General features: G+C 37.8%; 1 protein-coding gene across 1 annotated transcript in view; it reads left to right on the top strand.

The window, feature by feature from the left end:
• Nucleotides 1–675: 675 nt before the first annotated feature.
• LOC139711242 (uncharacterized) overlaps nucleotides 676–26,031 on the top strand; it is a 49,942-nt gene continuing 24,586 nt past the window's right edge. The window contains exons 1-18 of the mRNA XM_071623158.1: nucleotides 676–805; nucleotides 1,516–1,638; nucleotides 2,139–2,267; nucleotides 3,066–3,191; nucleotides 3,744–3,863; nucleotides 15,414–15,755; nucleotides 16,312–16,475; nucleotides 17,020–17,224; nucleotides 17,947–18,060; nucleotides 19,014–19,127; nucleotides 19,733–19,789; nucleotides 19,998–20,360; nucleotides 21,126–21,280; nucleotides 21,888–22,038; nucleotides 23,085–23,306; nucleotides 24,173–24,418; nucleotides 24,876–25,166; nucleotides 25,747–25,962. Coding sequence (XP_071479259.1) covers nucleotides 15,521–15,755; nucleotides 16,312–16,475; nucleotides 17,020–17,224; nucleotides 17,947–18,060; nucleotides 19,014–19,127; nucleotides 19,733–19,789; nucleotides 19,998–20,360; nucleotides 21,126–21,280; nucleotides 21,888–22,038; nucleotides 23,085–23,306; nucleotides 24,173–24,418; nucleotides 24,876–25,166; nucleotides 25,747–25,962 — 2,533 coding nt within the window. The 5' untranslated portion in view covers nucleotides 676–805; nucleotides 1,516–1,638; nucleotides 2,139–2,267; ... (1 more) ...; nucleotides 3,744–3,863; nucleotides 15,414–15,520. The remainder of the gene's footprint in view (nucleotides 806–1,515; nucleotides 1,639–2,138; nucleotides 2,268–3,065; nucleotides 3,192–3,743; nucleotides 3,864–15,413; nucleotides 15,756–16,311; nucleotides 16,476–17,019; nucleotides 17,225–17,946; nucleotides 18,061–19,013; nucleotides 19,128–19,732; nucleotides 19,790–19,997; nucleotides 20,361–21,125; nucleotides 21,281–21,887; nucleotides 22,039–23,084; nucleotides 23,307–24,172; nucleotides 24,419–24,875; nucleotides 25,167–25,746; nucleotides 25,963–26,031) is intronic.

Genomic DNA, 26,031 nt, shown 5'->3' with positions numbered 1-26,031 from the left:
TATGTATGTATGTATGTGTTTTTCTTGTTTATAAGTATTAAGCAAGATAGAGTAAATCTTATCCACTCATGTCGGTATAACTGAAAGAAGGGAAAGAGTGAGTGTGTGTGAATGTATCTTGTTGGTTTTTTTTTAGGGGGTTGTACTTTTGTTCGTTTATGTAGGCTTTGATCTTTACATTCATTTCATTTAATTTCATTTCCAACAATACAAAACGTTATGAACAGACTACAATGTTTGCGCTGTTAATTACTTTCCATGGGTGCATTACATCATACACTGTCATAGAGCAAGCAGAAGATCTTGATAACGCCAAAACCGTGTTTTTGCATTTATTTCTTCTGAGAGAAAAAAAAGCGCTAGTAATTAGAATTAGAGTGCAATCACGAGGGTTGTTCAGAATCTACAATAAACAAAACATGTCAAGTCTGTCTTCACTTTGGTTATATATTTCCGTCTTTCCATTTGAATATACAGATATTCATCATTCCACAAAGTTGTGTTGGTTGTGCATATAGGCATATCTTCAGATTGGTTGTTGAAGAATAATGGGTGTGATCCTTCCGGAAAGATATAAAAAAAGCAGAAACGCTGAGCTTTTCAATAAACCTTTTACATTAAGTTGCACGCTTGTGTGTGTGTGTTTTTCCCCTTCTCCTTAACATCGTTTGTACAGATTTTGACGAATGCACGGCTGGAACGCACGACTGTTTACCCGTAGTGGGACAGTGTCTCAACAACATCGGTGCCTGGTCGTGCACGTGTGCGACGGGTTACTCGGGTGACGGCGAAACACAGTGCGACGGTGAGTGGACGTGTGCGCCTTTCTCAATTCTCATGTAATATCCTTTCAACTGTCTTATATTGCTATTTTTCCTTATTCGGAATAACTGCACGTATCGGATCATTCCAGATATATGGTTTATTTCAGTTTGTAAAACACCCAATCTATATTGTAGGATGCAAATGCAAGATTGGAATCAATTTAACTTAATTTCCATTTTCGATCAATCTTTCCATTGTTATCATTGTAATAATTGTTGATCATGTATACGCGTCCTGATGCAAAGAGAGATTGCATTTGCATTTTTATATAACTTTGTTGTTCCTTTTATGTGAGAGAGTTGTCTCTTTTAACAATGTCTGTCTAGCTGGGAGCATGTAAATCGCACATTACTTTGTCATCAGTAGTTTTATCATAAATATTAAATTCCTCAAAACCCCAGAAAAGAAATTTGTTACTTGCTTCTGTAATTGTTTCTGTATATAATATTAAAAATCAGTGAAAAAATTCTTTCATTCGACGCTGCAGATATAAGCATGTTTTTAATTGTGTTCCTGGCAAGATGTTTTACCAAGTTTTAACAAGTGAGTTGCGATATTGATATGGAAAAGAATGAATAGCCTACATAGTAAGTTAATTAATCGACTGAGGTAAAGGTTGCTTAAAATTATGTTAATCTGCTCATCTAATGTTCATATTATTTGTCTATTTTTAATGTTCATCCCGACCAGATATCGACGAATGTTTGGCTGGTACTGACTCGTGTCATTCGAGAGCTTCGTGTAACAACACGATAGGCAGCTATGACTGTGATTGTGACGATGGTTTCACTGGCTCAGGCTTCTTGTGTTCCGGTAAGTTTTATCTGTTTATCACTGAATTTTATTTACTCTTTGATGTTTTTCTTGCTTACCTGTTTATTGTATCTGTATGGGCGTGTGTTTTAGGCCTCTTTTATTAATCTCACCCAATGAAGGTTTTGTATGTTCTCTTGCAAGTTTTTCGACAAGGGGGCAAATGATCATAAAAGAACTTTGAACCATTCTCATGACTAGGATAGGAATGACATGAATTAGGGGAGTTGTAGGTGAACGTTACAACGTCTTAAATGTTATTAAGATGGCACACACACACACACACACACACTTACGCATACAAAATTATACACATACATACTATCGCAACCCAACACAAACAAACGAAAACGAACAAAGACATAAACATAACATTGTATGAGCGTCGAACCGTATATCATTCGTTCTCCCTGATTAAAACTCGTACACAGAGTTTTGCGACAAGTTTCCACCTTTGATAAGATCGTTTGTTTTGTTCAATTCCTTCCTTTTCTCTGAAGATGTGGACGAGTGTACGCTGGAAACGCACAACTGTCTCAACGTGACTGGCGTGTGCGTGAACACGTACGGATCGTTTGACTGCGAGTGCGCCGACGGTTATGTCGGTGACGGATTGACCCAGTGTAATGGTGAGTACACTCGAGCTGCGGGCTGCAAAATGTACCGATTCTGTATCGTGGTGATAATAGTGGTAATATTGCTCATTATATGCAATGACTGTAATGATAGAAGTCTATATAGGCTCCCTACGTCTATAACAATGAATGTTCTGACAACTGGAAGCTTGCTCGTGGCTTGCTGGACATAACAATATCTAATGCTACAAACTGGATTCTACGTCTTTACACACATAGAGTTAAATTTTGTATAGGTGGGCGGAATAGTTTGATGCAGTCCCATACTGAAGAAGAAATATCTGTAGATTAAAGTGACTTATTGAGTGTTGTTGTTTGTTACTTGTTGTTGATTATAATATTATGGCTCGTTAAATCAAAGGAACAAAAAATAAAAAACCGTAAATAGAGAATACCAGTTTGAACCTTAGAACAAATGTAATTATTATCAATTTTACTTCAAGACCGGCAATGGGACCTGGGCCCCATTTCATAAAAAGTTGATATGATAGCAACTCTGGCTGGAATGACAATTGTCATGGTAACGACAAGAATCCAGCTTCCTGATTGGCTGTTGCTGTGGGAAGTTGTCATTCCAGCCAGAGTTGCTATCCTATCATCTTTTATGAAATGGGGGTCACAGGTGGGGCCCCATTTTTATTGAGTAACAATAACCACAAAACTAGCAACAATCGTCATCTAAATTGGTGTTGCCATGACAAAGGGTATATGATCCTCCTGTATAACATGTGAAATATGCATAGATATGTTCTAAACAGTAAAGAAATATCAATGATGTATTTCGTTTCTCAGATACCGATGAATGTCTTGACGGCACGGACAACTGTGACCAGGATTACGCCACTTGCAACAACACAATAGGTAGCTTTACCTGTACGTGTTTCGATGGATATAGCGGCGACGGCACATGGTGTGGAGGTGAGTATCATAGCATAGGCGCAGACAGCAGTAAAACTTTAGTCAATTCTCATTCAACGTTGTACTTTTTTTCAGGTTGGAAATGTTTTACGTATAAGATGAACTCATCAGAAAAAGTTGTCGATGTGTTGATGATGGGTGTATTATTTTTCCACTTCTCGTGAGTTTGCTGCATGACTTCAGATGCTATTGTCCTTGTTTCTTCACTCTAAATTTCAGCTTTGTACGAAATTTGATTTAAGTCCTTTCAATTTGTATCTCTTTTAAATCGCTTGAGAGAAAATAGGCCACTATACAACATAGTATGTGCATACAGTGTGTTTGCCACTTTGCTTTGTCACACCTGTCGCAAGTATTTCTTTGTCGGCATTAGAAGGAAGTGACTACAAACTGTAAGACCGCATAGCTCTGTAAAATTAAAGTAAAATCTTGAATGTTCATTGTTTCGTGAGGTATCACGCATGATTAAATCAGAATACGTATCCTCTTTCTTCAAGGTTAAGATGTCAATATCTTTGTTCCCCCCCCCCCCCCATCCTCTACTTCGCCTAGAAATCGACGAATGCGTATTATACAGCGTCACGTGTAGCGGTTTGGGCACCTGCGTCGACAAAATTAACGACTACGAATGCACTTGTGAATATGGCTACTGGGGAAAGGACTGTGATAAAGGTGAGTCATGTCTCTTTTTTTACTCATCGAAACTTTACTTTGGACGGTTTTTCTTTCCTCTGTTTCTACTGTGCCATTGGTGCACATTCATCTGAGACAAAACTCTGACATATTCAGGGTCGGTTGTAGGCACCTTCTCCTGTTGGCTGTAGAGATATCAAGTTAAGGCGCGTGAGTGAAAGAATTAACACTGTTCGAGACTGCATGAAAACTATCCAGTTAAAAAGTATTTCAATTTGTAGTGATATCTATCACCGGTGACTGACATTCTAAAACTTCAGCTAATTGCTTTACTTAGCTCTGCTTTTTTCTAAGTGACGTTTACATCGCATTACACTGCAATTCTTCTGCAGTATCTAATTTCATGTTTTTCTCCTTACATTAAGTTGCATGAGTGATAGTCTTTCTTTGAGATATTCAACAAAGTCTATCAGCGTCTTACTGATCAACCAAATCGTAATTCAATCCGTGTCATCAGTTCGATTTGTGAGCGGATGAGATGTTGATTATATATATGAAATGATGTTATATATAATAGATGTTGATAATATATATATATATCAGATATATATATATATATATATATATATATATATATGGGCCGTGACGCGAGAAAAGGGCCCTTAGGCCGTAAAATACCGAAATTGAGTTTTCAACGCCACATTGAAGCGCGAGTTCTGACGTATGTAAATATGCAATCCGTTTTCTGAAATTCCACTCCTAAGTGCCCCAATTATGAAATTTAAAAAAGCATGTTTTGCCCAAATCCTGCCACTTTTTAACGCGTTTATAATGCATGCGCGCGCGTAAGTCATGGACGGGGAACACTGTGCCCCTTTAACAGCTCATAGTCCCACAGTTTGGGTCCGTTATTCATCAAAGTTGGAATCTTTCCCCCAAGTCTTGTCATGGATGATATGATGTAAAAATTAAGTATTCTTATGAAATCATCGTTGCCATGACAACCACAAAAATAAGAGTTGCATTTCAAATTCTAAACGAATTTGGGCTTTCAGTATAAAACACGCATAGAGAAACATGTCGTTGGATATGGTAACAGAATGTATCCGATTGAGAAGTGGATGTGTGCGTGTGTGTGTACTTGTGTGTTACTTACGTGTATGTACATTGAAGATTTGTGTGTCTGTCTGTTTGTGTTTGAGAGTGTGTAGGCTTGTGTGTGAGTGAGACAGGAAGATGATAAGAGACCATGTTTTTGTCGTGAGTGTCTAATGTAAACTATACAGTCATGCAAGTTTAACGCTTGTGTTGGATTGTATGTTAAGCCATCATTGTGTTCTCTAGCCTGTGAAAGTGGGTGTATGTATGTATGTGTGTACTTCTGTGTGAACTTGCGCGTATGTATATTGTATGTTTATGTGTCTGTCTGTCTGTGTTTGAGTGTGTGTATGTGTGTGCTGAGACAGGAAGAGGATAAGGGACCATGTCGTTTGTCTTGCATGTTTGAACACATGTAAATAACGTTTGAATGTATTTGAATGTATATTAAGCCATTATTGTGTTCCTCTGCATGTGAAAAGGTCTATAAACAAGCTTTATATTCTAAACAGTTGCATGCATGAGTGTTTGGCTAGGTGTGTCATATAGCTGAAATACGAACAGGGCCATGGTTAAAAATGAATGCAGCAATGTTTGTGCAGGCCTAACGGAACATCCCGGCACTGTTACACATACAAGATGTAATGTGTTTTTGCAAAATATGCAATCTAGATGTAGCAAATGTGCGGATTTTATACTTGCAATGTAGGATGGAATTAATCATGGCCTATTTTAACCCTTCTTTTACAATTACATTACAAAATTAAACTAGAATTATGTCACTGGGGTAAGAGTACTCCAATTATACATTCATTTCATTCATTCAACATAGGCCTACATGTGCAAAAACACACACGCATACACACCTATGTACAAAGAAGTACCGGTACACAGCATGCACTATGCAAACAAAACTGTAACATACATATTCACACATACTTCCAAGACAGTATCAAAATGAACATGAAAAAGAATACATAAAGAATTGTAGGCACATGCTCCATATGGAATTTTTTGGAGTAAAGAGTTATTGCACTTGCAACACTTTAATCTCTTCTCCTACCACTTAATGGATCTCAACTCCATCAAAGACAATGCATGATGCAGTGTAGATAATTCAATTCCTTTTTCTTCATTCTTCTTTTTCCAACAAAACACAACACAGAATAAATCAGGAACTATATCATAAACGTATACATTCGACTTCGCAGAGGATAAATGATACAGATAAAGATATATGCATGCATACTGGCAAAGAAAGAATACAGTTATGTTTCAACTGAGAAAAAAAAAGAATTGAGAGGTCCACTAAAAAGCAAGCTTGTGTATTGTGAACCACTCAAAGAAAAATGTTATGAAATACTTATTTGCAAATAAGGGACACGACGTGACAGAATAGATGGAAAGAATGGAAGAAAGAAAAAAGAGAATGCCTCCACACTGAACAATTTACATGGAACTCCAGAAAGATGGATGCAACTTCCACCAAGAGCAGATACAGAATGAAGTAGTCTAAAAGTAAAATTCAATAGATAAAGTAATGGAATTCAACTATGTACCCTAATTGTCTTGTATAATTGTACTAAAAACTATGTGTCGATATACTGTTTTGTCATATTCAAATGACTGTAAATGACATGTACATACTCATATCTGATGTAACGGAATTAAGCAGAAATAAATCAAATCAAATCAAATCAAATCAAATCAAATTGTTCCCATTGCTATATGAAAACTGAGGTAATGTTAACATCTGTTCCCTGAAAAATGAAAAAACAAACAAACATATAAGGCCATTTTTACAATCAGTGGTGTAAAACACGGTTTTGGCACTAATTGGTGTATAACTTTCTTATACACTGACAGATATGCATTATTTTTTCTCATAAACTTACCACCCACAGTGTCTACCTTGGGTACCTTAATGAACTTTCCTCTCTTTTTCTTTCAGATGTGGCATGCACTTACATGCTTGAAATCCAACACTTTTGGTGTATGCACTCTGACATGGTTTTTTTGTCAGACCTAGCATATTAAATTGTTCATTCCTTTTCATTATTTTTGTTGTTGTGGTGATAGACAGGTATCCAACATTAAGAACTATTATGTTTACCAGGTTCTGCTTTGTCTTCTTTAAAGACTGAAATTGTCTAAACTTTATGTTTCGGAGGTGACATTTTCCGTTAACAATTAACCCCTCTTTTGAGTTAGCTCTTGCTCACAATTATAAAATTCAACTTTGCTAATTTCCATCAAAACAGAATAGTAATCAATCTGACTTATCTTTGATCCAAAGATTATTTGATTCAAATAGCTTATCATTTTTTGGTGAGTGTTTATAAATTTATGCAATTTTTCCGTTAACTTTTCTGTCACCTCCGAGACAACAGATTTATGTATTTGATTTTTTTATTCTTGACATCAGTTATACATTACATTTACAAAAATGAAACATATCCCCTCACATTATCTCTAAAGGAAGGTAGTAGAAATATAGCCTGTTGTTTTCATTTCGGAGCAATTTACAATTTTCCGTTAACACTTGTCACCTCCGAAACAATCGTCACCTCCGAAACAACAAGCGTATTATATTTGATAATTTCTCGAAGACAAAGCAATTTTGTTTGATTCTGTCCAATTGACAGGAATCTCTTTTGGATGAAAATAGTAATATGGCAACAGGAAGTGAGAATTTTCTAGAGATTAATAAAAGATCTAATAAAAACTAAGAATTACTGTTTCGGAGGTGACAAAACACTGTTAACAAGAGTTTTTGCTCATTTCTATTGAAGAGAAACCATATCATGTACACCAGTGGTTTCATTTATTTTAGTAACATAAGTCTCAAAGTGGAGAAATCAACTAACACACTCTCACTCTTATTTTTATTACTATACTGTACATTTTAGGGCAAATTTACATTTTTTCACTTTTTTAACAAAGAGAATGCACAAAATACACCCATCTGTTGTACATATAATATTGTAATCAAGATCAATTCTCCTGCTTTAGTTAAGTAAACATATAGATGCTTTCATCTTAGAAGCTTGATTTCCAATTTAAGCAATTTAGTTGTAAAGATTTACCAATCACAGCTTTCCATGTAGGTTGCTTTTTCTTGTGTTTCGGAGGTGACATTGTTTGTTAACACCATACTGTTGTGTGATAGTGAAAGGCAAGACTTCAGTTCCTTTTCACTATCTATCAACATTTTCAAATACATTCAATATCTACAAAATCATCACAATATAAATGACTTTTGTATACCTAGCTCACCAGAATTCCCTTGATACCAAAGTGATACATGATGTGGCAGTTCATGCATGCCCTAGTCCACAATCTTAAAAAAAAAATCATAAAATATTCAAACTCCACAAAAAGGCCACATGCCTATAGCTGGTGCACAACTTGTTCTTGAATTCTTAGTTGTTGTTTTTCCATGTACAATGTGGTAATCATAAACAAAATTATGTGATTTTTTTTTTAAATATGTCAATAATTATTACATTTTCCAAGTTGAACCAACTGTTTATGACATTGTATTTTTTAAGATTATTGAAGTTATCTGACAACTAAAGTGAACAGAGGAACAAGTCCCCAGGACTGGAAAGGGAAAGATCCAAAAACAAGATTTGTAGTTCTATCTCAATATAATTTTGATGACGTGTTCACCTTGTTTTGTTATTATGTTTTATCTTAGAATTTGGCTTTAAGTACTGGAATTTCAAGGAAAAGAAAATGGTTTCTTAAAGGACAAGTCCACCTTCATATACATGTGGATTGAGTGAATGCAACAACATTAGTAGAACACATCATTGAAAGTTTGGGAAATTGGACAATCCATTCAAAAGTTATGGGTTTTTTAAAGTATCTATGCAATCACTGTTGGATGAGACGACAACGACAGTGTGTGATGTCACATGCATACAACCATATAAAGAAAATATAAGTGAATTTCACAAAACTTTACTTTTTGAAAAAAGTGCACATTTCTTCAACTTGCTACTGATGTATGTTAGGGCAATATTATTCATTCTGCCTTCCAAAAGAGAGAAACCAAGTGTTCTTTTCTTATGCAAGAAAAGTGAAAATATGTTGAATTTTCTTGATACTTTCTCTATATCCTTGTACATGTGTGACATCACAAGCTATAGAAGTCTTCTCATTCAGCTTTGACTGAGCAGAAACTTCAAAAATTCATAACTCTGGAACGGATTACCTTATTTTCCTCAAACTCTCACTGATGTGTTTTACTAATATTACTGTATTTACTCAACCCTCATGTCTATTGAGGTGAACTTGTCCTTTTTCCGTCCCATATAAGGTTATTTGAGACCAGTTTGTGTCCGGGACCTTCTGTGAAGTTGATGGGTAAACTTACTGAACAAAAAAAAAAAAATTGTAACCATAAGTTCACACAAAAGCATTATGCTGCTCTCTTCAGCTGGGAAACACAAACTGTTGTCTTAACCAAACTGTAAAAACTTGCTAAAGATTAGTATGAATTACAATCTAAAACAAAATATGAGCTGGTATCCACTATCATGAAAGAGAATAACTAAACAAAATAACAAGTAAGAACTGAAAGAAAGAGCTTATATTTGAAAATTAAAGCCATGAGGAAAGACATGAATGTTCACAATATATTAGTTAACACCTGAGAAGTTGGGTTGTCTCTGTGTTGTGTCACCTCCAAAACAATAAAATGTTTTTTTCTTATCTTATACTTTTTACTCTCAAAAGTGACTAATATATATGATTTGCTGGTAATTTTCAAGCAATTCAGAAAGATACATAAAATATATTTTAGTAATGTCAACAGTTTAAATGAATCTGGTATATAGAAAATTTATCCCAGATGAACCAAACACCTTTCACCAGTATTATAACATTTGTATGGTGGCTATCAAGAATGATGAAGAATTCATGAACATCCTTGAATTAATCTATTTATAATACTATGTGCAAACAAAAACATAATACAAGTCAAATAAGAATTTTTTGCTTTTGGCATTCATAACCTATGTCCCCACCAAAAAATTACAATCGTACCCTCCGCAACGATAACTTTAAAGATAGTGAATCAATCTAAAATACAATTTGAGGGATTGAAACTATAACTCATTGCCCACACCTTACAGAAAACCCCATTCAATTTGCTTCAGAGGTCAAAGAGAAATGAGGATTTTTGTAGAGCATGTCAGGAATCCCTTCCCTCCAAGTTCTGTGTGTTTACACATTAATATGCAGTTCCAAGAGCATCCAAGTGCTAAACTTGGAAGAATCAGACACCTGACATCCTTTATAACAATCCACATTTCTTTGAGACCACTTAACCAAATTGACTGGGGCTTTCTGCAAAATAGAGCTAAGATGTTATAATTTAAGACCCCAAAGTAGATTTTAGCTGATTTAATCATATTGGGTGCTATCAATGCAAAAGTCTACTTGTAATTTTTTTTTTTTTTTTTTTTTGGGGGGGGGGACATACTATATGAATACTTGAACACAATGTTAACATTGAATGTCACCTCCGAAATAAAGTTATTCTTCCCTGGTGTTGTGGAATAAAATGTTCTGAGAGCAAAGAAACATTACTATAATGATCTTACACCCTCATTTCAATTTAAGTAGAAAATGGAATGCCATGTTTCTTCAGGTTACAATATCTAGCATATGTCCGTCATATTCTCACTGTATATGAATATTTCAACACAATGTTAACATTGAATGTCACCTCCGAAACGAAGTGATTCTTCCCTGGTGTTGTGGAATAAAATGTTCTGAGAGCAAAGAAACATTACTAAAATGATCTCACACCCTCATCTCAATTTAAGGTAGAAAATGGAATGTCATGTTTCTTCAGATTACAATATTTAGCTTACAACCTTCGTCCAAATGGAAGGCAAACTACCGGTGCCCATGCTAATTAATGAAGTGTAAAAAAACACTTGTTCTGTGTGGTTTATCTGCTTGAAACAGGAGTTGATTTCTTGTTCTCGAGTTATAATTATTAAAAACATTGATAAAAAGAAGAAGTTTTGTGTTATTGTCACTTATTCTCAAAAAAACTGAGTGTTAATATTAATGTCACCTCCGAAACATTCTATTATGTTAACTGTCACCTCCGAAACATCCATGTGTGAAAAATCCAAGATTTAAAGAAATGATTGGAATTTCATTTAACCTACATAGGAAGGTAGCCCTTCTTAAAGACTTGTTATAGTATAGAGTTTGACCTGGCTTGCCCTCCAATAAATAGTTAAAATCTTAAAAATTGCATGTCAATTGGTATTTTTACCAAAAATTTATAAATCTCATGTATTTTTTTTTAATTCACTTTATATTCAACCCCCAAATAGTTTTGATTCACAAACTATATATTGTTGTTAACCATATAAACTTTGCATGGTGAAGTTTGACTACAGAGTTTTGTCATTATGGTGCAATTCATGAAAACAAAATTTTGCTTAAATTTACTTCAGGTGCCAGGGTTTTCCTTAAATTACAGCAATAACTCTTCAGCTTTAAGGTCTGAAATGTTATTTTTTCAAAAATTTGAATACTTTCCAACAGGAATCAAACAGAAAAATGAAAAAATATTTTGTTTGAAATTTTGACCCTCTGAGTACAAAAGTTACACCACTGATCGTAAAAAAGGCCATAACTCTTAATCATGTCATGTTGCCATACCCCCTAAGAAAGAGTAAAACATCTACTCACGAAAAAGATCCAGTGATTCTCAAGTGGAAAGTTTTAAGTGAGATTTCTGTTGGTTTCCATGCTTCCCATACCCTGATGAAATTACAGTAATCACGTTACATTAATATCAGCCCAAGCTCAGCTACATGTGAAGAATAGTCATCATATGTATCCTTTTTTCCCCCTGATATTAGACACAGAAAAACAGAAAAGAAGAAACATGTATGTCAACTGCTTCAGGATGAGGCTAGCTACATACAAGTTTTTCTCTCTTGGGCTCACTAAAAAGACTGAATTTCACATTGATATCGACCACAGTCTACTAATACATGAGCTAATTAAATCACAATATCATTTGCACATTATTGGTAAGCTGACAGCAAAACAGTGGAAGTGAAGAGGAAACTTCTATGCTTATAACTTTTTTGAACAAGTCAACTGTGAATAATGCCATTTATAAACACATGTCAAACAAAAGACAATACATAAAGGATATTGTAACTACTGAGAGAAAACCTAAGAATGTGAAGTTATCTGAAGATGCATTTGAAATTGTTACCCGTAAATTCATAGCAGAGTACTAATATGCCATGAGTATTGATAGTTTTCCACAGCTAGCAGTGTCTTGAGGGCATGATAATCACACCTGCCTTCTCGCCAACGACATTCATTATAGGGTGGATTTTTTTTGGCTAAACCAGCTGTACTCAAGTACATTTGTAGGTTATGATAATGTGCAGTATAATTATGCTGCATACATGCATGGGGCGAAACATATTGTCATCCATGATCCAAGTTTCCAAACCAAAGGGCAAAACCAGCATCTGCTCTAAGAGTGAAATACAGTAGGAAACATAAAGTGGAGAAGTATGCCAATAAGTTGAGGATGACACTTCATAGCTCTATCACGAGGCCTCAGTCTCTCGGACTGGGGGCAAGTGACATCTTGGAAGAGGAAAGGTCTGATGTGCTTGAAGATATTCATAGCGCTCTGTCGAGTGTTGATCCAGTAGATATCAGCCTGGATGGGTAACTGCTTGTTTTGAGGAACCATTCCAACTGTCTTGAGTAAACCCAATTAGAGTTTTCTTTTTTTTTCGTTATCCCAGAGGTGTTCCCTCACACAAACAATCAGCCTGGCTGAACATGGTAGAAGTGAAAGTACGAAAACTTTCTGATCTCAGACAGCTCCCTGTAAACGGGACAGGTACGCTTTCCAGTCTTACAATTGCCAACCCCACCAGAATCGTGAAGGAAGATGACTTGTCCACGACTTTTGAAACTGTTGAAAACTCCTCAAGGCTGTCACATTCAGACCTGAAAATTATGAATATTTTGAATGTTAATATTATTCTATTTCTTCGAAGGTTTAAGGTCATACTCAATACTAGAGTGTCATTGCAGAAGAAAATGAACCATGCAGGTTACAGAAATGGAATAATTATTAAACAGATTAAATTAGATTTGAAATGTAAACTCAAGGAATTAAGTTTAGTTCTATACCTCATCAGCCAGTGCAAGATGCATCTTAATACAAAGCATATTATGCAATTACCAAAAATACATTATGACTGTATGATTATGTCTTCTGATTTGGTTCACAGATCCAGGTATTCATAGTAAATGAAAAGGATAGGTCATAATAACAAATGATTTCTTTTTTTTAAATTCAAATTATAGTTATAGTTCTACTTTACAGTCATAAGGTTGTTACTAAACTCAACATTCGATACTATTAATGCAATTAGCTGATGCACAGCACAATACAAACCTGCAATTAGTTGTTTGCTCCTGCCAAATTCTTTATCTACCAGACACCAAGTACGTCTCCTCTCCATCTGATGGTTCTGTTCCAGTTCTGTGTGCAGCCCAGGGTTGTCTGCTTGTTCAGGAATAATAGCACAGCCAAGTTTTTATTCTGCCCTGAAATATGAGAACAAATGCTTAGTCTGATTAATGTGGGTTTGAAAGGTGGACTGTACAGTGGGATTTTTAAAATCAAAATAGTAGTATAGATGCCAACTTTGTGGACTGTTGTTGTGTTCTCCCAGTGATGTATTACAACAATTATTTATTTCAATTGGAAAGAAAGAAAAAGAAGAAATGAATACCGGTACTACATCCAATGATCAGAGATGACAGGTGAAAGAACCTTCACAGTCACTAAATCATTAGAGTCTACATGACATCTGGAGAATAATCTCCCCATGACATTTAGACAGTGAGTACCTACCCATAAACTCCTATAACAATGCTCTGAAATATATGTTGACAATGAACACTTATTATGAATAGGCCTAATTCTACAGTACCAGAATAACAAATGTAATGCCATGGTAATAGTGTGTCGATGAGATGTCTTTGTAACCAAAGTTTAGCACTTAAGAGTCTTTTGTGGAAAATATGAGAGAACTGATTTTGTCTTTTGGGCTTGCCCTATGATACTTCAGCCTCATAAAGGTTCCTACTGGTTAGTACGCTGTCGCTAGAACAACCCGGTATTTAATGATTATCAAGACTATTAATAAGTATTAAGACCTAGTTTGATTTACCAATGTAGAATTCAGTTATGCAGTATAACTGTCAAGGAACAAATGTAGTTGTAGAACTATCTTGCTGACAATGACATTACACAAATGTCACAATCTCAAGTAGGCCCAATCTTGTTTGCCTTTGGGTGCAGAAACCTAACGTTACACTTGAACAAGTCAGACAAATAAGCTGAACCACATGCATGATGCAGTTTTACGTTGTTGCCTGAACTAAAGCACTCCGAAATTATCCTCACCGCTAAAACACAGGATTGCTAAGGACAGTGTGAATACTGGTAGTAGCTTATGTTGACATTTTATATGAAAGGAGCGTTAAGATGAATGTAACAATGCCATACATTTACGCATCGTCAGACACAATGTAGGCTTATTAAACACGTTACTAACACTACTACGGAAACGTTTGATAGCGTCAGCAGATCCCCAACAAAAAATTGAAAGATTGGGACTGCGCTGAGCACAGGCCTGACCGAGCACGAAATTCAAACATTTTTTTTCCATTAATTTAACATCAAATTCAGTGTATGTTCTTACCATTTCATCATTGGGGATCCAATATGTTGATGTTCACCTTGAGTTAGATAATCAAAATACTGCAGGCGCCGTAGAAAAAGACGTTGTGGACGGGTTAATAAGGTTGATTCGAGCTGACTACTCCACGTGAAGCAAAAGGTGAACATGTTACACAACGAGCTGAAATCTTTTGGATTGCGCGTATTGCTTTGTCAAACTTCCGCGCCGTTTTCTGGCGTTTGTGCGCATCAGAGCTAAGGGCCCTTTTCTCGCGTCACGGCCCATATACATATTATATATATACATATATATATCTGTTTTCCTCCTATATGCAGATTTATTTGTGAGATCGCGCCTTCTGATCTACATTTTAGCAAAGATGTCTGGAAAAAAGGGAGAACCGATCTGATTCAAACCTGTCATCTACTGCTTTCCGGGGCAGTGACACTTACCTACCAGGCTATCCCTGCTTGCCGGCAGTGACACGATGAATTTGGAACAAAATACGAAGTCTCCAAAATTTCGACATTGTTCTGGTCCAAGGCTGACAAGGCTTATCGAATAAAAGAAAGGGATTATCACCAAATGCATTAATAATCAATCCCTTTCGTTTGTTCATTATCACTGTTGTTATTGTTAATGTTATCTTTTTATATTATACCTTTTTTTATTGTTCCTGCGTCTTCTATACCAACTTTATCTATACGTTCTACTACGATTCCAGATTCCTCTTACCTGCTCACTACGAGTGCGTTCCCGGAGGCGCTGTACTGGTCCTTCGATGTCTTCAACGAGACCGGAGACAGCGCATACGCCAATCAAAACGTGAACATGAGCATGTATAACGCCGTGCCCGGCCTGGTCATCCAGCAGAACTACTCAATCTCCGGTAAGGCCATCCACGTCCGCCTGAACGGCACCGACGACTGCGTGGACTTCGGGGACTTCTCCGGGCGGTGCTGCAGCGATCCGAGTCTCTGCTCCCTGGGCTTTTCCTTCTCCTTCTGGATGCGACTCACTGAGGATGAGATCAAAGAGTCGGGACCAGTTTACATCGTGAGCTCCGGTGAGAAAATTAGAAAAGGAAATTAAGTAATAAACGTATAACATAATAAACAAATATGAAAATGAATGCATACATTAACTAGAAATTTAAACCATAAGCATTCATAGTTGGGTCTACTTTCTTATCGACAACGACAAATGTCATGATATATTATAAGTATAGTAGACTAGTTGTTGTTGTAGTAATAGCAGTAACAATGATAGTAACGATAATGACATATACAAGTATGTGCATATATGTTATTGATTATGTGCAAAGGGGGGAAATGAACTGAACTGAACTGAAGTGAACTGAATGACAATAATGATATCATACGTCTACGACAATTTCAATTTGTGTCATTTTAGTTTAAGGGTTTGTTTTACGAGTTGATTACATTAATTGAATGATCTGAGCTCGTCGAGTTACATGGGGAATAACTGTTAATCTTATTTGTGGAAATGAAATTAAGGAGATTACATATGAAAATGAAATACAATACAAATAAAATCATACTTGATCAATTTTTTTATCAGTAATCATGTCTGGATTTCTTTTTTGTTTCTCTGTTTTGCAGGAATTCCTGATGCTCGGGGTTTTGGTGTTTTTCGGGAAACGAGGTCGGTGACCGTAGTGGTGAATGATGGAACCAATTCGTACACAGTGGAACTCGACAACCTCATCCCCGCAGATCTCTGGAAAAACCTCGGCTTCACCTGGAGTCCAACGTATGGATTAACGGTAGGCATAACCAGGATATATTTTAGTTTGTTCTATCTGTTATAACGAGAAAATCACATCTTGCCTCATTTCTTCCGATTGAGACAAAGTTTTTCAAATATTTCACGATATAGATTTTGAAAAAACACAATGTTTATTCCGCGTAATGTTCATCTTTACATATCACTACCGCTGTTTTACATGACCTCAATCAGATTTATACTTCGTAGAATCGATGAAATACTGATTCATTTTTACACTCCTCTCACCATGTCACTCGTTTGCAACATCGCACTCATAAAGAAGATGGAACATTGGTTATTTTGCACGGCCCATCATCACACACTTCCCGAGGTCTTGGAATGTTTTATGCTATACATTGAGCTAGGAATGACACCAGTAAAATCACTTGCTTTCGCAGTCCAAGCAGTTTTTGTTCAGCATGTAGGCCTACTGCATGACTTAGATAAAACGCAGGTAATCTAACATATTATTTGAACAAAAATAAAATATCGATCGTCATATATAATAAATAATATCTCTCAATCCAAAATATCTCGGCCAGGTTGTTTTGGATGCTGCAGTTGTTGGTAGAGACAGTGCAGGCTCCGCAAATGCCCTTAGTGACGTCATCAACCGCGTGACACTCGGGTGTCGGTATAACGGGGCCGCCTTCACTAGTCATTCCTCCGGGATGTTCGACGAGGTTGTTCTCTTCCCGCTGTGGTTCAACCAGACTTTCGAGTTCATCTGGCTCATGGGAGGCTGGGGTGAGTGCAATTTGTTTATTATATAGTCCATTCTGATTTCTCTCATCTCCTTATCCCAATAGTGACTTGATTACAATGGCATTGTGGCAATTTCACTCATCGCGAAATGTTATCTCCACCGTTATGGGCATATTTCTTACGTGTCGTCACTTTATGTAGATGATGTGTTTCGATTTGAAATTGTGGCAGGAGATAGATATGTGTTTTAGGTTTTTGAATCATTATTTTTCATGTGTCAGTCAATATGACACATGCCTAATCCAATTAATCTATAAGAATTAGCAAAGTGAATATCTTGTTTAACATTGCAGAATGCTAATTACACAAGACAGACAATATCAATCTTTAAGACTTTTTTTTTTCACAGAGCTTATTCGGGTAGCGGTTTCTCTTTTTTTGAAATATTTGAATGTTTTCGTCTGGATTTTCCACACGTAAATTTCGATCAAAAGTCAGACATGTCTCCATTCACATCCTCTAGATTCCTGAAATGACATTGTAAACCTGGTGGGATTCAATTAATGATATGAGACACTTCAGCTCCCATTTTCTCGAGCATCAACCTCATGCTTCAGTTTTACCATTAGTCACAAAGATGAGATTGGACCGGATGTCTGAGAAGCAATTCAAAGTTATGAGTGTGCTACATGATGAATATGAACCAATGTCAGAATTTGATTAAATTACTTGAAATTTGGTACTTCTCCTCCTTTTCCTATCAGACGAGGACAACTGTGTGGTAGAACCATGCGTCGAAGGCGATTGTTACGACACAGGATTCGACTCCTATCGTTGCGATTGTTTCCCTGGATACAACGAGACGCTCTGCGATATGGGTATTTGCGTTATCTTTCTTCCTGTTCGTCGTGTGGTTTTTGACGTCTGTAAACTTTCCACTGTTCTTCGTCTTTAGCGCTATGCGGAATCATGTCAACTGAGCAATAGCGAGCATTAGATCTGCGACGCGAACGCCAAGACGACGTCTCCCCCCGGATTGGACAAATGGAAAAAGCTGTCTCGCGCATGTGCTGAACACCATTTTTTTTTTTTTTTTTTTTTGGCCTTGCAGCGTAGTCTATAGCGTCGCAGATCTAAAGCTCGCTAATAGAGAGCTTTAGATTTTAGACGCGCGGACGTTCAGAGGGAAAAAACATGTTCTGAGCGTGCGCAGAAGCGTGCGTCAACTTGACCCGCGCTTCTGCGCACGCTCAGAACATTTTTTTCCCTTTGAACGTCCGCGCGTCTAAAATCTAAAGCTCCCTAATATCTTGTTAAACTGACGCAGACATTGTCGTTTCCACCATGCCCAATAAGATGTCAAGTGCACATTACCACTGTCTTGATAGGAATATACTGATTCACCTGAGCGCGAATATCACTCCTATATACACGCCCAAATGACATCCTGCTGAGTACTTGGGCGTCATTAATGATGCAATGTGCTGTTAATCATTTTGGCAAAATCGTTCGACATATAATTATGCGTTCATACAGTCAATCTTCAGTCATCATTGCTATTTCTGTCACAGGGAATTCAAGTGCAAATTGATGCAATGTAAAAACAATAATGTCCTTAAAAATGAGCCAATACAGGCACAACAAAGTCATCAATGGCATGTCTAGTCACCATGGAAACTAACAGACTCTGGCAGATGTGTACTACAATATACATGGCATATCGAAATATAAGAAAATATATGTTGAATCTCTTTAAGATCCTATAGAAAAATAGGGTGTTTGTTAGGCACAAAAACTTACAAGTCTGATATCATTCTTTTCAAATTTTCAGAAATCGACGAGTGCGAGTCATACCCCTGCCTTAATGGAGGCACCTGCAGTGACTGGGTCGCATATTACACGTGCGAATGTGCCTTTGGGTACACAGGTGACAGCTGTGAAAAAGGTAACACCTACCATCTTGTAAGAGATTTCATATCCTTATACCACATGTCGCTGATCGTAATAGCATAGCACCAACTGCAGCATTTCACACTCGCGTATATGCTTTTCTTCTATCTTTTATTTTCATAATGATATCTACATCTTAACAAGAAGGCCTGCCTCCCTCACAAATAGTGCAGTAATAATTATCGAATACAATAATTAATTTGCAGAAACTATTTAAAGCAAGTAGACATAGCGGTTAATGCATACATAATGTGGACCACAATAGGTATACTTCTCGAAACACTCTGCTAATTGTTTTGTCCTCGTTCGGATTGTCATAGTTGTCAAGTGGTTGTACTGAGGATTTTATTGAAATGTTTTTAATGAATGTTAAAGCATAACAGTATTTTGAAGAAATGCATCCGTGTAAATAAAAAGTCGAACAAAGTCGAAGTTAGGATGAGTGTCTAGTGTGTTCAGCTATTTCCAATGGCCTACAATTTGCTTGGTTTTTATTTCCCTCCTTCATAGTCTCCATGATATTTTTCCATTTTTAGTTCGTTTGTTTTCATATTTCTCAAATGAAAATATGTTAATGACCATTATTTTTTTTTCTTGCAGATCTGTCGCCAAATTACGATTATTCGAATGTGAAGTCACTGCAACCACAATTCCTACGTAAGTAACTTCAACTATTTGAGTTTTACCACAGCAACACACAAACGCGCACATACATACAAACACAAATGTTGTAATACCGCACAGAGCCCATATCGAAACAAGCAATGTCGTAGATAATGAAATCAAAGTTTCAAACCGCAGTGGTTAAAAGTGTTGACTGGTTGAGATTAAGTTTTAGACATTGATTCTTTCTTTTTCTTTACAGTGATTACCCCGGAAATCAATCCTCTCTACGTACTTGCCGATTATTACCTCCCGCTGAACAACCTTGGAGACCTCGACACCTTCGGCTCGAACGTGTCGGTGACCCTGGGCCGGACTAGCCTTGGCTACTACCCCGACATCCGCAGCGCCGACTCCTACGTGGAGATCGCAAACTTCACTAACCAGTGTCTGAGCGAGCCCAACGTGTGCCCCTATGGCTTGACCCTCGCCTTTTGGATGAAGATCGACGGGCGGGTCAATAACACCGGCAGTGGGTTGGTCTTCTCAACAGCTGGTCCAATCAACAGCGAGAGGGTCGGCATCAGGATATCACTGACCTCTGCACCAACCATGGTCTTTGAAGGTGAGAAAGCATCGTATTGTTTAACTTAAACATGGTATTTCAAGATACCATCGGATGAATGGAAAGCGTCTATGTCGCAGCAATGGAAAGTAATACAAGGGTATTGAGGTCATAAAATGCTCACACGGTTTGGCTAAGAAAAGAGAGAAACTGTTGTCATTAATAGGTATTATGTAAATTAGTGTAACATGTTCAGCTCACAGTTGGCAGAAAGTTTCGAGATTTTTCGGACTGACATGTTGCTCGAGGGGAAGAATAAAGTTCAGTTGCTGTTGCTCAAAGAAAGTCTGGTGGTGATCTGTTTCATGTCACTGATGATACGTGTGACGTGTTGTTGATTTACCACCATCTTTTTTCCTTGGACCCATAACACTGTAAAAAGATAACAAATTATTTTTGTTTTCAACTCTAATGGCCCAAATGGTCTCCTTGACCGAAAAGATCTCCTGTGCCGTTTGTACTGACGTTACAGATAGGATATTAAATCGTGAATGTTGTTCAATCTCCCTCCCTTTTCTAATTTTCGTTGCAGAACTATTACATGGGAATATGTCTTAGCTTACTCTCATATTCCCATCATGTTAGCCAGAACACCCAGTTCAGTTTGTTGCAGTCCTTAACTATATGCAAAGATATGACGTGACTTATTATCTGATACTAATCTATATGACAGCTAAATTTGGCGATTTTTTTTATATCTAATCTAGTCAGCAGTGCTACAATGTAAGCCATGATCCCATATGAAGTTTTCATTTATTGTCACAGTGAACACTCCACGACGTCATCGCTCGATGACGATACCAAAAGCCAGTCTCCTATTGCGAGAGTGGATGCACTTTGGTCTGTCGTGGTCGAAGGACGGCGGTATGGCGCTCTATCTGAACGGGAGGTCGATTACACCTTCGGCATCGACGTCTCAGGTGAGAATCATGTCACTACTTAGGAGTCATACTCTGTAATGTTTATCTTCGTAAGAATTAGGTTTTACTCTTGACTGGGTTGCCATGGTTGCAGTTCGTGGTGACCGTGTACATAATTCATAGTGTATGTATGACGATACATCAACATAGAAAATGATTTAAACAAACGTGTTTTTTTTTCATGAGCACCGTACGTAAACTATGAGGGAAGCATTACTTGAAGGAAAAGCAAAAACGATATATGTATTAGGAGAGCCACACTTCATGAGTGTTGAAGTATGCTTCAGCTAATTTTTTACTCAACGTTCGTCATCCAAACCTGCCAACTTTTCTTTCAGCATCAAGTGTCAAAGGGAATTATCTTCTGACGTCACACTAGTGTTTTGTTTTGTTTGTTTGTTTTATTTCTGTACTAAAAATCAACATATTCCATACATAAAGGTCAAGAAAAGAAAAATATACGGAGGGTAGCCCATTTTCAGTAGTGACAATGATAGTCACTTCTGGTCTTCCATGCGGCCCTGTTCACAGTGTATGGTAATAATGTTCCGGAGAATCTTTAGGCATTGTTATATTTTAAATACTTCTGTATGTTTGTTTCTTGCAGTCGATCTCCGCCACCAATACATACGACACGATGACGCTTGGTTCGATGTTCGGATCACTGGACTCCGCAGCACCCATCGCCTTCAACGATCTCGTCGTATGGGGTCGCGCTATCAGATCATACGAAAGACATATTTTGTTGGGAATGACGCGTAAGTTAAATCACTGTTGTTTTGTCTTTATTGCTATAGACTATTATAGAGTACCAAAGTGTGATGTCACAACCATTCATCGCCATGGAAACTCGTTCTAAGCAATCTCGCCTGACCCGAATATCTGTGAACACTATTGTTGCTAAAAATGCTCGCACATGGTTCCAACCGAAGCTATAGCAAAGGACTGGGACATAATGACTTTGTTACTCTATTTCTGCAGATTTTTTTTTTTTGCGCTCAGTTGCATTGTAAAAATAAACAAACAAACATTCACTTAAATGTTGAACAGTGACAACACTCAACAACAAATGGCAAAATGTCCAAGCGCGAGTGATAGATACCAAATCTTCTTTATCACACCGTGGCTCGAGCTTTTCTAGAAGTTGACTCACGTAATGACTTTACTCGCTCTTTTCTTTGAATCAAAATGAGGTTAACAACATAACGCGCTGGTTCTTGAATTTAAACATGAGGTCATTTATGTAATCTATTGTTTAAGGAGTTGATGGGTTATGTGTTAAAACTGTGGGAAACAACTATATTGTAGGCCTACATCTCCGGTGTAACGGGCTAACCCTTTGATTCACCGACATGAGTGTAGACTACTGAAGTGATAATGTGACAGACTTTTGTTATAGCTTGGTTGGAACTCGGTGTGAGGATAAACACTCAGGCCAGCTAGGAGAGTTGTTTGGAGCAAGCTCCCATGGCGGTGAAGGGCTATGATATCACACTAAACTATCGTGGCTCAATGAAAAGACATAGAATTCTAAATCTGGAGGTCGCTGGTTCGCGCCTTGTGGCAGCGAAGATACTGCTATTCTAGCCTCACTGTCTAGCTACTTCTTCGAATGGGACGTAAAGCTGTTGAACACAGCGTTGCTTGCTTACAAGCATTCACGTTCTCCTTCAATGGCCCCGTCAAACTAATACGAAATCCTAAGTGATACGAGAAGTCAGTTTATAAAGTCGCCACGAACACACAAATAAAAAGTGATCATTATTTGATACAGCGCAGTTGATTGAATCTCGGTGTCACGCAGGTCGCGAACTGGCCATGATCGAGGCCACTGACCACTATTGGTCCAGTGACGGCTACATCAGGAGGGACTTGCTGACAATGTCCGACTACGACGCCGTCTACGCCGCAAACCTCCACAGCATGGACAGAGCCGGCGATGCCGATGTGATCCTCGGGCACGGACGGGACGAGAAAGGCAGCTCCATTATGGTCATTGGTGACGGAGAGGGATGGCTCTTCTTGGGTAAGTGCGCATCTTATTGCTTGTCTCTTAGCGATAAAGCTGTGGGTTGCTTTTTAGCTACTTGCATTTGAATTGCTTATGAATTCGTGAGATATTTCCATACGTAACGCATGCGTAATACAAATTTTCTGTAACCATGATAACGACTGGAATTAAAACGGTTCATTCTTTCTTGGCTATAGGTACCGCCTTAAAGTAATTGCAATGCTTTCAAAATGCACTCCTCACACAGCGATTCATGAAATGCATTCCGATTCCACTGATATCGTTCATTTCACAAATTCTCGGCGCCACTCGTATCTTGGTTCTCATAATAATAGTTAATTTCATATTTAACTGGCATCATGTATTGCTACTAGTTAGTGATCGTCGTGGTTACTGCTCATTCAGCAAGTGCATAGAGAGAAAGTCACGCATCAACCTCAAAGCTGTCACTCTTTTAAGATATCGACATGTGAGGCTTTTGTGTGTCAACCAGGGTATGTCGAATACATGTCAACCTATATCAAAATAGATTAAACGCGTGGTCACTGATCTCTATGATTATTGACAATACTAATCGTGCAGTGAATTACTTGAAATGATCTAATAAGTGCGCGCATGGGTCAGGAGCAGTGGCGGATCCAGAGGGGAGCGCAACCGGTGCACGCCCCCCCCCCTTTATTTTTCGTGAAAAACAAAAGAAATAAAAAGAAAAAATGAAATGAAACCCAGAAGTGCACCAGAAATATTAGTCACGCCCCCCCCCCCCCCCTTTACATAATTCTTGGATCCACCCCTGTGGAGTGTGATTCAAATCTTCTCGTAGCTTTAGGTTATTCGTTGATGACAATAATTCAAGGAAAGTATATTTTTGTGACTCCCAGGGGATTTCGCGGGTACCTGCTTGAGCAACACACACAGATGCGACAACGGACTGTCCGTCTCCATGTGGACTAGACTTTCGCTCGTCGCCGACAACGATACGCACTTCTTGGTCAGCTCCGGGGAGCAGGTGACTCGCGGGTTCTCCATCTTCCAGAGAGATGTCGATCGCTTGGGGGCGGCTGTCACAAACGGCTACAGGCGCTGGGTGGTGGAAATTGTACACGAGCCCTACATACAATACGAAGGTAAAAATGCTTGCAGTTACTGTTACTTTCTTCAGAGAAACAACTTGTGGAGATATCATTTGTACATCAATTGATTTTACCCATGCATATTAATTCAATTATATAAACTTGAGGGTTTTTTTCGCAGGGTTATAATAGAGACCAAGAGTGACCTTGTAATTGTTTTATGTGCAGCTTAATATTATTGTGCTAAATGGAATCGGGTATAATGGTATCGTTTAATCATTCAATTATTTCGATGATCCTTCGAGAAACTGAGCAACATGGTTCTGGTACCATTGAATAAAGCAAAATCAGCATGTGAGGGTCTTGCTAACACGGTGGCATTACATCAATCTCACAAGAAAGAGCTTCGAGACAAACCATGTTTATAACACCAGTGTCAAGTCTACACAATGAATCTCATATATTCTTTTTTCAAACTTTGTGCAAAATACTTTTTTATGAATACAAACAGATAACATGACTTTGAACGCCGCCCCTGACATGGATTTCGTGGGCGAATGGACCAACCTGGGTTTGACCTGGAAAGAGGACGAAGGGCTTACCTTCTTCGTTGACGGTCTCGTGGTGGCTCGGGACCCGGTCGGCTACCAGAGATTCCGTACCAGTGACTACGAGACGCGACTCATCCTCGGCCGGCGGAACGACTTCTTGGGTCACGCCAGCAATTCATCTTTCGAGGAGTTGGCCGTAAATGAACAAAAGGTGGAGCCCTACGAATACAGGGAAAATTTCGCGTTACTCGGTAAGGAAAATGCATGGTATACGCATGATGCATTTTGACCATCATTTATGCTATTTTTTTTTGGGGGGGGGGTGAATTTCTCGTAATGTTGGAATTCACATTAGCAGAAAGGCCTGTATTTCTTGATTTTAAGTCATAAGAACGTGTCAGAATCTTCACTGCAGATATTGAAATTAACAGTGCAAGTAAACCCCAATCAGCCATAATTCTACTTAATTGTGAAACAAAAATTCTCTACTATAATGACTATCAAAGCCGATTGTATGAGTACATCAGAATCAGAATATATTTCATTTGGGCTTATTAAGTATGTTGAGAATGAGCTACAATTATGATTATATTCCACGTATTTTCAATCAACAACTGAATAAGATGATGCGTATTGTTTTAGTTTGGTTATTTCATAGGCGTGAATTCTTATACGATCCCTTACTGTTCATGTTTGATTAACTTATGATTTATGCAACAACTTTTCATTTCTAGCTGATAATCATAATCAAACAAAATCTTCAATTGCAACCCTTTCCACTATTTCCTCACATTTTCATGGTTTGTGTATGCTCTGTGTTTTATTATTCAGACAACCTTGAGTACAAGGACGCCCTCTATTACTGGAACACTCCTGATCTGATCAGTAGCACCTTGAAGGTCCTTACCCACCACAGTCCTCTACCTGGCCTCGTCGTGAACGGTACGGTTTACCCGCGGTCGGGTTACCTGGGACCAACCAATGACGTGACGCTAGTGGACGATTCAACCGTTGACTTACCTGGCTTCCCAGACTTCATTACGTTAGGTAAGGCGGAAAAAGAAATCAGAACAGGCTTTTAGTATGAAGTCATGTTGATGCATCGGCTACTAATGA

Source organism: Diadema antillarum, unplaced genomic scaffold, assembly GCF_040938485.1.
Source record: "Diadema antillarum isolate AM-2024a unplaced genomic scaffold, OU_Dant_1.0 seq00001629_RagTag, whole genome shotgun sequence".
In the NCBI taxonomy this organism is placed as follows: domain Eukaryota; kingdom Metazoa; phylum Echinodermata; class Echinoidea; order Diadematoida; family Diadematidae; genus Diadema; species Diadema antillarum.
This window is presented reverse-complemented; position numbering and strand designations above follow the sequence as displayed.